The sequence below is a fragment of the Parasteatoda tepidariorum genome, chromosome 3, assembly GCF_043381705.1.
Source record: "Parasteatoda tepidariorum isolate YZ-2023 chromosome 3, CAS_Ptep_4.0, whole genome shotgun sequence".
Classification (NCBI taxonomy): Eukaryota; Metazoa; Arthropoda; class Arachnida; order Araneae; family Theridiidae; genus Parasteatoda; species Parasteatoda tepidariorum.
In genome coordinates this window covers 31673500-31688806 of record NC_092206.1, presented here as the reverse complement: position 1 = coordinate 31688806, position 15307 = coordinate 31673500, and the positions used below count along the sequence as shown (strand labels likewise).

Below are 15307 nucleotides of genomic sequence, written 5' to 3'. Positions count from 1 at the left end.
CTTGACTTCGGTGATCTGCTGGGAACCGTGTCTTAACGATCAGTTCACTGCGGGACAAATTACAAAAGAAAAGGGTGTATTTTTGAACACCCTATGCTAGATTATATGTAACTTGTATCGATTAAGTTGATTGTATGCAATAACTACATAAAATTTCGCAAGCATGGCTTAATTATCCATAGATATAATTTTTATTAAAAATAAAATTTTCTTATTATAATACAAACGCATTTCTTATGACATGCAAACGCATTCATGGCTTTTAATAAAGAACGAAAATATTATTTTCAAATTTGAAAAACATTGTTAAAAATTATGAAAAATATGAGCATTTAATGTAATCTACAGCGCATACTCGTAAAACAATTAGTAAAATTATTGAATAACTTTGTCGTAAATCGTATTTGGTAATAAAAGTCCGATTTGAATATCTTGAAAATTTAAAAAGTTTCCAGCCATTTCGTAAGTAGTTTTTGAATATTTTGAAAGAAGGCCGTGAATAAGGGAATTCCATTAATTTTACTTTGTACTTTTCAACAAAATTTATTACAAATGAAAGGACATAATGAAGGACATCATCTATCTATGTCTTATTTCACATACGTTTCATTTAATACAATACTTGAAAAAAAAAACATTGCTATAAATGTTTTATTTTATATGCAGTTATATCACGTGTTCCTGATTCCATAAAATTTCGTTAAGTATTAAAAAGTGAACATTCATTCACTCAGATTAAAAAATGCATCCATGTTGAAGATGTGGCTTGCCAAACTTGATTTAATTTGCATTGAATAAAGTAGCTAAACCTTTGGCTACTACTGCAGTGCACATTTGTATAAAATTCTGAAAATTTTATTTTTAAAAAATATGAATATTTTTCTAAACACGCCTTTCTTAATGTAAGCAGAATATCTACTTTTATTCTTAATCGCCCTATAAGGAAAATAATAATAATAAATAAATAAAAATAGCTTCCCTTGGCATCGTAAAAACTAATCACAATTAAATTATAAATTTTGAAGCCACGTATTCTTATGGCTGAAGCTTCTTACCTTTCTCGCGCAGACGTGTATATCACGTCAGACTATCCTTTTCCCCTCCACTTTTCCATGCTTTTATCCATTTGTTAGTTTTTTTTTTTTTTTTTTTTTTTTTTTTTTTTTTTTTTTTCAGTTTAAATCTGAACGACTCGAAATGTTAACATACATATGTTATTGAGAATTCAGGTTAAATTTGATAATTTAACGTTTTTACCACCCTTCTGACAAAAATAAAAAGAGCGTAATCATCTTTTATAATTTTTCGATTTGAGTTTCCACTTGGGTTTTTTTATTTTATTCTTTGAAACTTTCTTTCCCTGCAGCTTGCAATGAAACTTAGTTTATGCCGGGTGAAATATTAAAAGAATTAAGGAAATTAAACTGCGCCTTTTCGATTTGAAACTTCAATTTTGGTATTTAAACACACAAGTATAATTTTATTATGAATTTTTTAACGTGTTTATTATTTTAATTTTTAGATAGGCAAAGTGATTTCAAAATATCTATGCAAGCAGTTCTAAGGATTGGGAGTGATAGCAAGGAAGGGACACAGCTCAATGTAATTTAAATAAGAAAACATCAGTTTTTGAGTAATTTTATGTCAAATTTGAAGATTTTTTTATTGCACCCTGTAATTTGGAGAAAACTATAAGCAGGGGAATAATGATGTTTGTTCTTTTACAGTTATAACGTCTGATGATGAACAATGTGTCTCACTGCTTATTTTTCCTAATTCATTTGAAATATTTAAATAGTAAGGTTACTAAAGAACATCTCAATTTACTCCAATATTTTGTTTGACGTTCAATCGGTAGTTTTTCCCATGCTGGCTGGACAGGTGAAAATAGCTAGTGAAGCAACCAGGAAAGAACCAGCAAGCAGTTCCAAGGATTGGTGAGAAAGCAGGTGTAACCTTTAGTACATTACAATAAACTATAGAAGTCATAAAAATTGGGGTATTAAACAAGACTTGAAGCGAGCTCCCACCTCCTCGTCCATGAAAATTTTAATAGAAACTAATTCCCAATTTAATAAATTTTTTTTGCGACCAATAAAAAAGCTATATAAAGATAGTTTTACAGTAGATATTTAATTACATTTTAGTACTGCTTTAAATATTTGATTGCATCAACTTAATTATTAAAATATATTTTAAGGACGTGAAAGATTAAAAGCTTATAAAATTGAACTTATAATTTTACTGTTTAAAGTTTTAAATAAATAAAGCTAGACTCATTCTATTAGAACTTATTTTCCTTTTTAACTTTTATCCACCCTATCTCTTTATTATAAACTGATATTATTCTACTTATTTTACTGTATTACCTATTATTATAATACTGCTATTGTATTATACTGATAGTCCAAACTTTTCTAAAAGTCTAAAATAAAGAAAATTTTAAAAAAATTACTGCTAACATAATAAGTGATATATATTGACAATAGTAATAATATTTAGATAGATTTTTTAAGGAAGATATCTAAAATGAACTTAAACATTTATTTAATCACTGCGATAGCAACACTTTTACTTTTGAAACATTAATTTATTATCGTAAAAATAAAGTTAGTTTTTCCACTATGAAACATACTTTGAAAATGAATTACAAATAGTTTCAACTAATTACATGAAACTTTAAAATTTTTTTGAGATCTTCACTTTTTTAAGTACAAAATAAAGTTTAGTATAAATTAAAGTTTAATGGGGGTAGGAAGAACATAGGCTTAGCTTTAAGACCAGATGGAAAAAGTTTCCTTGTTTTTAATAAAGGAAGGATACTAGTTTGATTCCCCCTAATTAAGTCATTCAGGACCGCGATAACACAATTCTTTATTCAGAGACCCTGGTATGATATACGAAATGAGCTTTCTAATTCCAGCAGCCCAAGAACCTACGTACGTGATCTCCATTCAGTACTCTGGATTTAAATCTTGTATTAGTACGTATACATACTCCTACACTCAGAGCGTGCGGGCCTGGGGAAGTGCTTATTTTTTTTTTCACCAATCCTGAAGAGATTTAAAAGAAATTTTTCGTCTTAAGCAATTCCATACAGATTTCAGTAAATTAAAAACAGATGCATTGTTTTTCATGAATGAAAAAAAAAATAATAGCTATAAAACATTGAAGTTTGTTATGTATTGTATAGCTTAATTACATTACAAAAACCTACAATAATAAGAAGAAAAAAACGAATAATTTTTTAATTCAATGATCAGATTCATGTGTATATTAGATTAAACTCTCACAGTACTAGTTCCATACTTGACATAATCAATACTTTTCTTAATTTAAATAGTTTAAGTTCAGAAAATTAAAACACAAACATCTTAATATGCCTATACTTAATAAAAACAAATTTTAAGTGTGTGATAAATACACACTGCTTAAGGTATACCAACTGCATATTTATTGTAGGCCAAGTCTGGCAGATGAGAATTCCAGAATTAAATTTTAAGTAAATCATCGAAACTGTAGATGAGTAATATAATTGTATGGAAAAAAAAACAATCGAGGCAAGTGAGATGTGTTGTATAAATCATTACATTTATTCTGCCTTTAAAGCATACTAGATTTAGAAAAATATTATTTCACAGTATTCATCTTCAGCACAGTTTAACAATAAATAAATATTTAAAAAAACAAAACAGTTGCATTATTAATATTTTCATTGTTATAAAATAACAGGTACTGCAACTTTAAAATATAAAACAATATTACACAATTAAAATAAGAAGCATGAAAAATTGTGCACAGATATAGAAGAGCAGTTTTGATGATTTATTTAAGGAGAATGAGAGGGAAAAGAAAAACCATTATTTAAAAAAAGGGAAGGGGGATTTGAAATCACAAAATGCCAGTCAAAATACAATCATCCGTAATTTATTGATAAATAGAAAATATTGAAAAAAGAAATATTACCATGAACATATACTTCCGAAAGATTTATTGCATGAGATTGTACGTTCATTAGCTCACATATTATGTAGCTAGACATGTGTACCATAGACATAAAATGTAACATAAATGGTAAAAACTTATTTTTTAACTCATATCTTATATATCAGTGAACAAAATTAGTTTGAACATTGAGAAATTATTTGTAATCTGAGCCCACAAGATACTTATGATTTTCAATCTCCTTTTTTATTAAGTTTGTTTTTAAATAAGTAATTGTTAATCATATTTCTAACATACGTATAAAACATGATTGTGATATATTGCATTTTATTTATTGCAAAAATTATTTTGAATCCAAAATCAACAGAACCGACGCCGAAAATTTTAAAATAATATTTTACGACTTTAAAGAAAAAAAATACCTAGCACAGATTAAATAAAATAGAATTTTAGCAGCCAAATAAATAAATTAAAAAAAAAAAAAAACATTCTGAAATACAAAAATTGTATAGAAATAAAATTACATATTATGATTTTAAAACAAGAAAACATTCAAATAAATTCATAATAATACAACTTACAATGAGAATATTGATAATCACTGTCATATACTGAAATAAAAGAAACAGTAAGTAGTTAAAACTCTTCTAAATTGAGCATAATATAAATTGAAAGTAAGCCTGATAGTTTTATAAAATAAATCTCCCGCAAATACTACAGATATAGTTTTTATTATTATTTACACAAAATTAAATACTATATGTACATAGCAATTAACAAACTTGAAAGAACTAACCACTCACATAAATCTGACAAGACATGATGCAAACAAAACTTACAACACATAACTTGATGCGTTTATTATTTAAGGACACAGAAATAAAACTTTAAAATGCATTATGGTGATATAAATCAAAAGTATTACCAAAATATTAAAAGCAACTTCTAAAAGAAAAAAAATTAGAGCTATGAACGAAAAGAAAAAAGTACAGTAACTTTAGAATCTTTTCATAATATAAAGCAAGAAAAGCTATTTTTAAATAAATTCGCTTAGAATCATTGTCATTTTATGAATTAAGAAATTTCCATTAACCTTTTTAATACATATTGAATTGTATATAAAACATAATGAATGGAATTTTAAGGATACATTATCATGAAAGAAATGTCTGTAAGCTGTACAGTTTGATTATCTTTATAAATTTAAAAAGCATGCAAACTTTATTTCAAAACAACAGTCATATCTAAGTTCAAAAATTATTAGGATACGTCTATATTTAAAATCAGAGGTAGCTTACAAAGATCGTTTTAATGTAAAATCACACATATATATACGCACATATATACAGTCAAACTCGTTCATAACGAGCTCGGATTAAACGAGAACTCGGATTAAACGAGAACTCGGATTTACCGAGGGAAACGAGAATATTTGGTTGGATCAATGATAAGTCTATGGAACAGAAGTCGCTTTTAACGAGCAAGACCCGGTTCTAGCGCGCAACATTTTTCTGTCTTGCAATCTTTTTTTCAAAATGATAAGAAATGCGCGTGAAATAAAAAAAAACGCGAACTGAAACTTCAAAGTAAGCTAACAAACTACTATTTTAAATATGTAGATTAATGAAAAAAATAAATGTTTTGGTAAGAATCTTTTCCTTTATTTTTCTTTCCGTTTATATTTCCTTTCCTTTAAGACTGTAGCGCAACTAGAAATTTTTTGCTGGTTTGGGGGGGGATAGTTGTCATTAAATTAAGAAAAGTATTTAATTAAATTAATTAAAGTAAGTAAGTATTAATTAAATTTTATGTAAACTCAATAATTTGACCTCCCAACCCCCCTCTTCTGGTTGCACGCCTGCCTTAAGGACCCGTTTATTACGAGCACTCGGATTTAACGAGAACATGTTACGGACCCTTTGTGCTCGTTATAAACGAGTTCAACTGTATATATATACGTTTGTGTGTATGCATGTGTGAAGAAAAGAAAAATTAGTTGTTTGTTCAAATTCAAGATAAAATTTAATTTTTTGTTTATTTCAGAACAAATGCTATAGTATTTTGAAATTCAGTTTGATAGGGAGCTGATGAAATCAGATATTATATAAAAATATAAATCAGAATCTGCTTGCTTGAAATATTGGCAATCAAGATAAGCGGAAAAAAAAAGCTTGAAATATAAAAATTCCAAAAATTTTAGGGAATATTGCTTGCATAATACTTTTAAAATGTTGAGGAATTTTTTAAAAAAAGATTAATTTTTCCTTTACATACATAGGTAAAAAGAAATTTTTTGAAAGACATTATGACAAAATAATCAGAGGAAGAAATTGAGTGAATTGTTAAGAAAAAAACTTATAAGTGAATTGTATTCTTTCCCCTGCTAAAATCAATGAGTGTTTGAAAGAGCTAGAAGAGTTATAAATTTTGAAGTTAACTAAAACTGATAAGTTTTAGACTTAAAATAAAATATTAAAAAATATATATTTCCTACAAAATAAGTAATATTTTATATTTTAAATAAAAAAGAAAAAAATATTGCGGCAGTTTAAGGTATAAAGTAAACTTTATGATAAAACATAATTTAAAAACGTTAAACAGCTTGATTTCTCAAACGATAATGATCTGCAATAATTTTTCCAACACATAAAATTAAAAAAATTTTTATACTTTGCAGAATATAATTTCTCTATTATTGTTCTATTAGTAAAAATTTTATAAAAAATCTTCTCNTTGATTAGAATCATTGTCATTTTATGAATTAAGAAATTTCCATTAACATTTTTAATACATATTGAATTGTATTTAAAACATAATGAATGGAATTTTAAGGATACATTATCATGAAAGAAATGTTTGTAAGTTGTACAGTTCGTATGCTTTTTAAATTTATAAAGATAATTAAACTTTATTTCAAAACAACAGTCATATCTAAGTTCAAAAATGATTAGGATACGTCTATATTAAAAATCAGAGGTAGCTTAGAAAGATCGTTTAAATGTAAAAAAAAATAATAATAATAACACACATATACAAGTAAGTGTGTGTGTATGTACGTGTGAAGAAAAAAATTAGTTGTTTGTTCAAATTCAAAATAAAATAATATAATTTTTTGTTTATTTCAGAACAAATGCTATAGTATTTTAAAATTCAGTTTGATAGGGAGCTGATGAAATCAAATATTATATAAAAATATAAATCAGAATCTGCTTGTTTGAAATATTGGCAATCAAGATAAGCGATTAAAAAAAAAAAGCATGAAATATAAAAATTCCAGACATTTCAGGGAATATTGCTTGCATTATACTTTTAAAATGTTGATGAATTTTTTTTAAAAAAGATTAATTTTCCTTTAGACATAGGTAAAAAGAAATTTCTCGAAAGACGATATAACAAAATTAACAGAGGAAGAAATTGTGTGAATTGTTAAAAAAACAAACAAACTTATAAGTGAATTGTGTTCTTTCCTCTGCTAAAATCAATGAGTGTGAAAGAGCTAGAAGAGTTATAAATTTTGAAGTTAACTAAAATTGATAAGTTTTAGACTTAAAATAAAATATTAAAAAAAAAAAAATTTTTCCCACAAAATAAGTAATATTTTATATTTTAAATAAAAAAAAATATTGAGGCAGTTTAAAGAATAAAGTAAACTTTATGAAAAAATATAATTTAAAAACGTTAAATAGCTTGATTTCTCAAACGATTAGGATCTGCAATAATTTTTCCAATACACAAAAGTAAAAAATTTTTATAGTTTGCAGAATATAATTTCTCTATTATTGTTTTACTAGTAAAAAATACAATTTTTAAGCTTTAATACTGCGATTTAGGGAAAATTTTATAAAAACTCTTATCTAATACATAGATTATTATTAAATTGGGATTAATTAATATTAAATGAAAAATGACAGTCTTCAGAGTAGTGGAGAAACAAAAATGCATTTCTCAAATATTATTTACAAAGAATAATAAAAAAAAAATATTTGTAAGTTCTCTGAAAACCAGAGCTAGTAGAGTACACTGTAAATTGTTAAAACAGCTTCAGTTAGTAAAGAGTTAAAACAATTTAATCATTCTAAATTATTTGAAGCATGCTCCATTAGCATCAGTTTTCAAAGAGAAACCAATTGGATTCTGGTAGTAATTTATACCATGAAAAGTTATAATAAAAACTGTAAACGAAAACATAAGTTTCACGTAACATTTTATGATACATTTATTTTGAAAGTAAAAAGCTTATGCATTAACTTTTGTTTACACATGTAAAACTATGTAATTGAAACTTTTGTATACAATAAAATAAACTATCAACAAATATTACATTTAAAACAAAAAGTACTTGCTACAGTAGCCTGCACAATATTTCAAAATTGATCTTGCTATCAACATGAAATTTAGAAAATATTAAATTTCAATAAACAAAATCAGTAACTTAAGGGTGATTAAAGTGAAACTACACTGAGTTGCAATTGAGGAGTAGATAAGAAAAACAATTTTTGTGGGAAAAATAATATTTTAAATTTCTTGTATTAAGTTCAAAAAAGCTTACTCGAGTCACAGTTATCAACAGAAAATTTTGAAACGGAGTATGTTAGTAATCATTGATATATTTTAGTAATTTATTAGAAATGAAAGCTGTAACAAAAATTTAACTCTATTCTAAAGTTCCTTAGACAAACTTGTAAAAAGGTTCAGAAGCAAAATTAGTTTACTGTGCAGAAAACCAATAATGTTTACACAATACAGGGTGTGGAAAAAGTTTGGAAACTTAAATATCTGCCGTAATATACATAGTAACAACAACAAAAAAAAGATAACTGTCAAGTATAATACGCAAGATGAGCGATTTTTAACATCTTAAATAAGGCTTTTGAAATCTCCAGAAAAAAGTGACCGAATTTAAATTCTAGGCTTCTGCAATTTGCTTCGTAGATGGCGTTGTAACAAACAAAAATTTAAATGTTAAAATTAACTGAATCTTAAGATCCATCAGATCAAGAACATAAAAACAGAAGCTTAAAATTTTTTAGAAAAAAAAAGACAATTGAAACTAGTCTACACATTTTTCTATCTGATATATCTCTAAATAACACAATTTGAAACAATTTGTCTCTCTATTTAATTTTTGTGCCTAAACAAAATGCCTAAACCTTTAGGTTAAATAAGGATAATTTTTCTGGAGAATTCAAATTTACAACAAAATATTGGAGTTCTAATTTAAGACTTCAAAGTTGTCCCACCCACCTCAGGAGAGAGTGAAAAAGTTTTCAAATTTTTATTACACACCCTGTTCATGAATTTAAGGGTTTAATATCAATATGTGTTTTCACCAGTAATCACCCATAAATAATAAATTTCAAAAAAATTGACTAGATCAAATGAAAGTACTATAACTTTAATTTCCTTATTTTATGTATAAAATACTTCAAGTAGTAAGTGTAATGCATCTAAAATCACTGAAAAACAAATAAATTCCAACTAGTGAAATTTGGTTAATTTAAAAAGAAAATAATTATTTTAAAGTTCATCAGTTGAATGAAAAATTTTAAATCAATGTTTGCCATTGAGTGTTTAAAATCTAACTTACATGAGAAAGTTAATAACAAAACAATTTTATTTAGAACAAAAAACTTTTTAACTTGAACCACAAGGTAAAAAATTAAAGTTGGGAACATAAGTCTTTTTGGAAATATAGGCTTGTGTAAGAAAAGAGCCATCAAGATGCCGATTAGAATATTTACAAAAACGATGGCATGACAATAAATCATTGTCAAATAATGGGAAAACTAAAAGAGTAAATAAATAATCAATTGCTTTGTGTACTTCTATATTACAAGTCAGGACCAACTATTTAAAAGGCACTTATAAAGTGTCTTTAAATACTATAATTGTAAATAAATAGGAAATTAATCAACTAAAATGAAACTTAAATGTGAACGGACCACCCCTATCAAAAGGATTGAAGCCTTGTTGGAAAGGATTAAAGCCTTGCTGACTTTCAGGATCTAGAGGATCTTCTCCATTATCAAACTTTTGTCTCTTTTCTAAAAAAAAAAAAAAAAAAAAAAAAAAAACGGGNAAAAAAAAAAAAAAAAAAATGGAATATAATATCAACTTTCAATATACATTGCAATATAAATAAAATGCTAGCAAACTGGATAATGGTATAAGCTGTTTAGTCTTTGAATTACAGAATCCATTTATAAGTCTCATAGCTGTTGGATTTAAGAAAAAAATTGCTAAGTCACTAATCTAACTTTACTAAAAGTAAGATAGCTTTTCAGCTGGAGGAACAGAAATATCTAGTGGCAAAAGTTTTACACCTTTTCTAAGAAATCCTCCATTATCAAATGCTGAATAACTATTTTTTATTACTCTTCTAGGAAGATATTATTTAGGATTTGTTAAAATGTAAGAGGTATAGATTCATGGGGGAAAATGTATTCTATACCAACGAGAATAATAGTGCTTAATCCTTTCACTTTTACTAGCAATGGGGAAGCAATGAACATTAAATCTGAATTAAAATAATTTTACTTATTTTTATTATATATTTTGATTGAAATTTCAACTTTATGAATTTACATAAATATAGTTTGAAAAATCATATACAATTATGCTTGTAATTTTGGAAGAAAAAAAAATAGAAAGTATCATTTCATAGAAAATTATTATAGTGGACAACTGTTTATCGGAATCAAAACCACTGGAATATCGATGTGATCATATTAAATGGTGAGTACTGTAAACTTATTCACATTATGCCATGAAGAAAGTAAAAAATGCCAATAAAATATAGCGAATCCGTTTTAGTATTACATTTTTTTCACACATAAAAGTTTGAAGTAACTCAACTTACTACTTTTTTTCTATTCTAATGAATAGAAAATACATACAGGGTTTTCACTCAATTTTAGAAACAGTCGACTGTCAGTTCTGTTTTCAAGGAATATTTCAACAGATTTCTAGATTACATTTTTGCTATACAAGATAACATTTTACCAAACATTTTTCATTTATTCAATAAGCACTAAAACTTACCATTTAATAGAAAAAAAGAAAAATACATTTGTTATTTGTACACAAGTTTTAGAAAAAGAATTATAATATGTACTAAGAAACTGATAAAAAAAATGTACATAATTTCAGATTTAAAATTATCTTTATAAATTATTTAATAACTTAACATTCAAGAGTACAATTTGAATTTATTTTTGAGCTATTCAAAGGAAAATAAAATCGATTTTATACAACAAAGGATTAAAAATTTGTTGATCGAAAATTTAAAACAAGAAATACATAAATTAAGTGTATTTTAAGAAATTTAAATATTTCAAGCAGGAATTATTAATTACCAGGATCTGTTAAAACTTCTTTGGCAGCAGCAATATCAATAAATTTCTTTTCAGCAGGTATCTTTTCATCTCCTTGGAAATTGTCGGGATGCCATTTTTGAGCCAATTTTCTATATGCTTTCAGTATTTCACGTTTGCCAGCAGTTCTAAGTAACATTATAAAAAATGTAAGTTTCTTTTCTTAAATAACTTATTGATCAATAAAACGTACTTTTCAAACAATGTAATTACTCAGTGTGGTTTCAAAAATGTAATAATTAGCTTTTAATTTCTTTACGTAATTTCTATATTATTCCATATTACGTATTTCTTTCATATATTAACGTAATTTCTATTTGTTAGGTAATTTCAATACTGAAGCAAAAATTTAATTAATTAATAAATATAAGTTTTCGATTTAATAAATAAACGAACAAAAATTAATCTGGCAACAACAAATCAAAAACTTGTTCAATTAAAAAATTAAACTTGCCTCTTAACACCCAGAATGGCATAATAATTACGCTTTTTGGACTGTTTTTCAAGTTTCTGTGCTCTTTTCAGACCATCATGAGCTCTTTGAGAATAATCATTAATCTGCGATGCTTTTTGAAAATCAGATATAGCTGGAAAAAAACAGTGATGTCAGATAATGAAACATTTACCTAAACAAGTTAAAAAAGATTTGACTATGCATACCCTCGCTAAATTCAGAGTTTGCAATGTAAGCATCTCCTCTTTCGCACAGCACATCAACATCATCGGGTTTAATTTTTAATGCTGATGTGCACATTTTTACAGCTTCAGTTGGACTTCCAGCCTAAAAAATAAAAATATTGGATCACAAATATATTTCCAAAATTAAAATAAAAATATATTTTAAAATTCAACAAGAATTTATAGTAAAAATCTTAATTTAAATTTTACTTAAATAGTAAATATACAAAACTTTTTTTTTTTCTTTAAAGAAAAGTTTTTATTTCTTATAAGATAAAATTTAATCTCTTCTATTTTGCTTAGTTGCTTTTGCAACCTTATCCGCAAACTTTTTTTTATCATAAAAACTTGTTAAATATTTCTTATCAAAGGGAATAATCAGAATCAGTAGAAACACTTATATCCTAATACAATTTTGAATCATATTACTATCATACATTTCGTGGGCACAATTTTATTAATTATAAAAGATGAAATAAACTTGCCACTTATAATTAAAACACAGAGATTAATATCTTTATCATAAGTTACATAAAATGGTAATATTATGTAATAAGTTTAATGTGAAAATAAACTACACTTTTAGTTTTATCGATTTAATTTAGAATAATAATCAAAATAAAATAACAGCAAAAATTATTACGAAGAGTAGATAAACAAATTTCACCAGAAAATAAGGTTAAATAAGGGATAATTAATTTAAATGTTAATATCTTTGTAACTTTATGCTAATGACTGAAAAAGATTTCTAGATCTTATTTGCAAGTTAACGATTTTACTCTCGTACAAAAATGCAAGCAACAGTTATAATATAGATAGAAATATAATACTAGATAGAAATATAATACTAGATAGAACTTCAAAATATCAGCAAATATTTTTCATTTTTCAAAATAGAAAAAAATTGAAATTTCTCTAATTTTTTGAAAATTAGTACTGAAAGTTTTTTTTCCTAAATGTGTTTTTACCTTATTTAGGCACTGGCACGATTTATATCTTAAGACATACATCATGTGGGGAACTTTAGTTTCTAGTGCTATAGCTTTCTCAGCCCGTGTGACACATTCTTCATAATTTTTTTCATTTATAAATTCTTGAATAGCTTTAAGATGGGCAGCAATCTTTTTAACATATTTATAATGAGCAAAGCAGCCTTTGTGGTCAGGATCATATCGCAGACATTCTCGTATAGCACTAAAAAAAATTCATCACAGTAAATTATAATTCATAAAATTTGTCAATGATGCAGTAAGTGAAAAAATTATCAAAAATAAGAAATTATACAAGGATAAATAAAAAGAAAAGGTTACAAGGATAATAAAACATTGCTACTTACTCAGCAACATTAAATAAAATTATTACAGTAAATTCTCATAGATATTAAAATAAAAATATCTCACATGGAATAATTGAAATAAGAAACACTCACTAAATATTTAAATCCAAGAATATATAATGTTTAGAAAAACAAAATTTTAATAAAATTGTCTGGAAAACAATCGTTCTTTACAATTTTGTGAGCATTTAAAACATCTATTTCTCAAAGAGCAAAAGTTGATCCACATTTTACTCCTCATGATGCTTTGGGTCATCAAAAATTTAACATATTTAATTTCTTTTTAATATTTATAATAAAAATGAATGTTTTTAATTTTAAACAATGAGGCAAATCTACCAAAAATAAATGGAAGTACATTACACTATACTAGGGGTGCACAACCTTTTTCAGTGAAGGGCCTCATGCACAGCAGATTGACCAATGAAGGGCCGCATGCCAAAGTGTTTAGACCGACATATTGAAAGCAATTGTTGGTGGTGATTGTTACATAAACATCATTGTTTATATAACACTAAATTCTTTTTGTCGGTTAACCTTGTAATCTCTTTGCAGAAAATACAATACTTTAAAACGTTTAAAATTAGAAAATGCAAAACGGATTACTTAAGAAGGAAAACAGAATTCGAAAATCAGAATCAATTTATCGGAAAAAATTTAGATAAATTGAAATAATTAAAAAACTATGGAAAAATTGAAATTTTTTTATCACATTACAAAATACAAAAGTTCGTTTAAACATAAATTTTAACGTTAAATTTTTTTTCATAGAATTAAATTTCAATTAAATAAATATTCTAGTCATTAATATAAATTCAAGTTAAATAACATACTTTGATTTAAAGGTTTATAGGGTTAAAAATGATTAAAACTAAAACTAAACCCCTTAAGTGGAAAATAAGACTTAGCATTTATTAGGGAATGTACTTTATCTTTCAGACATTTTTATTTTAAATTAATAATAAGAGGCTAAGAGAGGGAAGAAAAAGAAAGAAGAAAACACATTAAATTTTAAGGAACTATATTCCTTAATAATAAAAAACTATTAAGATACTTGTTTACAACTTTTTATGACGAATATATTTTTAACATGACACTTACTATTTACAATTAATACACAATCAATTAACAATCAATAAAATTTACATTACTTTACGAAACTTATCTTGATTAAATTTTTTATACAGTTAAAATTTAATGATATACAAATCATTTCCCAGCATATAATCATAAATGATATAAAATGCTCAAAGAAGATAGAAAATGGTTTTAAAAATTTCTTAATGGTTACACTGTAATTTGCAAAATTTTTGAATATTGTGATAATTTTATATACTTGATCATGTGATATTTTTTGAGCCATTAAATGAAAATGTGATGATTGTATTTAAAGACTACTCTGTAATTTTGAACAGGCCAAATTCATTCTGGAAAACAGTCTTTCGACAGAAGCTGTTGTTGTGGGTAGTATTAAACTTAGAGCAAATAACATAATCAGTTTTGGAACTTGTCCTAGATGGTGTTCTTCCTTTCTGGGTTTTTAAATCGCGGAAATACAAATAGCGATGCGTTATTTTTTAATTGCTTGAATACGAATTGCTATGTGTGATTTTTAAATTGCGTAAATAATAAACTCGATGCTTGTTTTTCAAATAGCGTGAATACAAATCGTGTGACTTTTAAATTGCGAAAGGACTACTCACAACACTTGATTTTTTAAATGCATGAATATGAATCGAGATATATGGTTTTTAAAACACGTGCGAGAAAATGCGAGAAAAGTAGCAACGGATGATATTTTAAACGCCAGAACACGAATCGCGATATGTGATTTTAAATCCCGTAAATACGAAACGCGATGGATTATTTTGCGATGGATTCGTTAATGTTAATACGAAATGCGATGCGCAATTTTCAGATAGCGTAAATACAAATTACGATGTATGACTTTTAAATTACGTGTGACAACAAAAAG

General features: G+C 25.9%; 1 protein-coding gene across 3 annotated transcripts in view; it reads right to left on the bottom strand.

Annotated features, from left to right (window-relative positions):
- LOC107442032 (dnaJ homolog subfamily C member P58IPK) overlaps positions 1-15307 on the bottom strand; it is a 29032-nt gene that overhangs the window by 3612 nt on the left and 10113 nt on the right. Inside the window, exons 7-13 of one of the 3 annotated variants that reach the window (XM_071178470.1) lie at positions 12965-13190; positions 11979-12099; positions 11773-11905; positions 11301-11446; positions 9888-9989; positions 4527-4556; positions 2403-2425 (exon numbers count right to left, since the gene is read on the bottom strand). In XM_071178470.1, the coding sequence (XP_071034571.1) occupies positions 2418-2425; positions 4527-4556; positions 9888-9989; positions 11301-11446; positions 11773-11905; positions 11979-12099; positions 12965-13190 (766 nt within the window). In that variant the 3' untranslated portion in view covers positions 2403-2417. Of the gene's footprint in view, positions 1-2402; positions 2426-4526; positions 4557-9887; positions 9990-11300; positions 11447-11772; positions 11906-11978; positions 12100-12964; positions 13191-15307 lie in introns of those variants that run through there. The other 2 variants (XM_016055489.3, XM_016055497.3) reach the window with 2 other exon arrangements.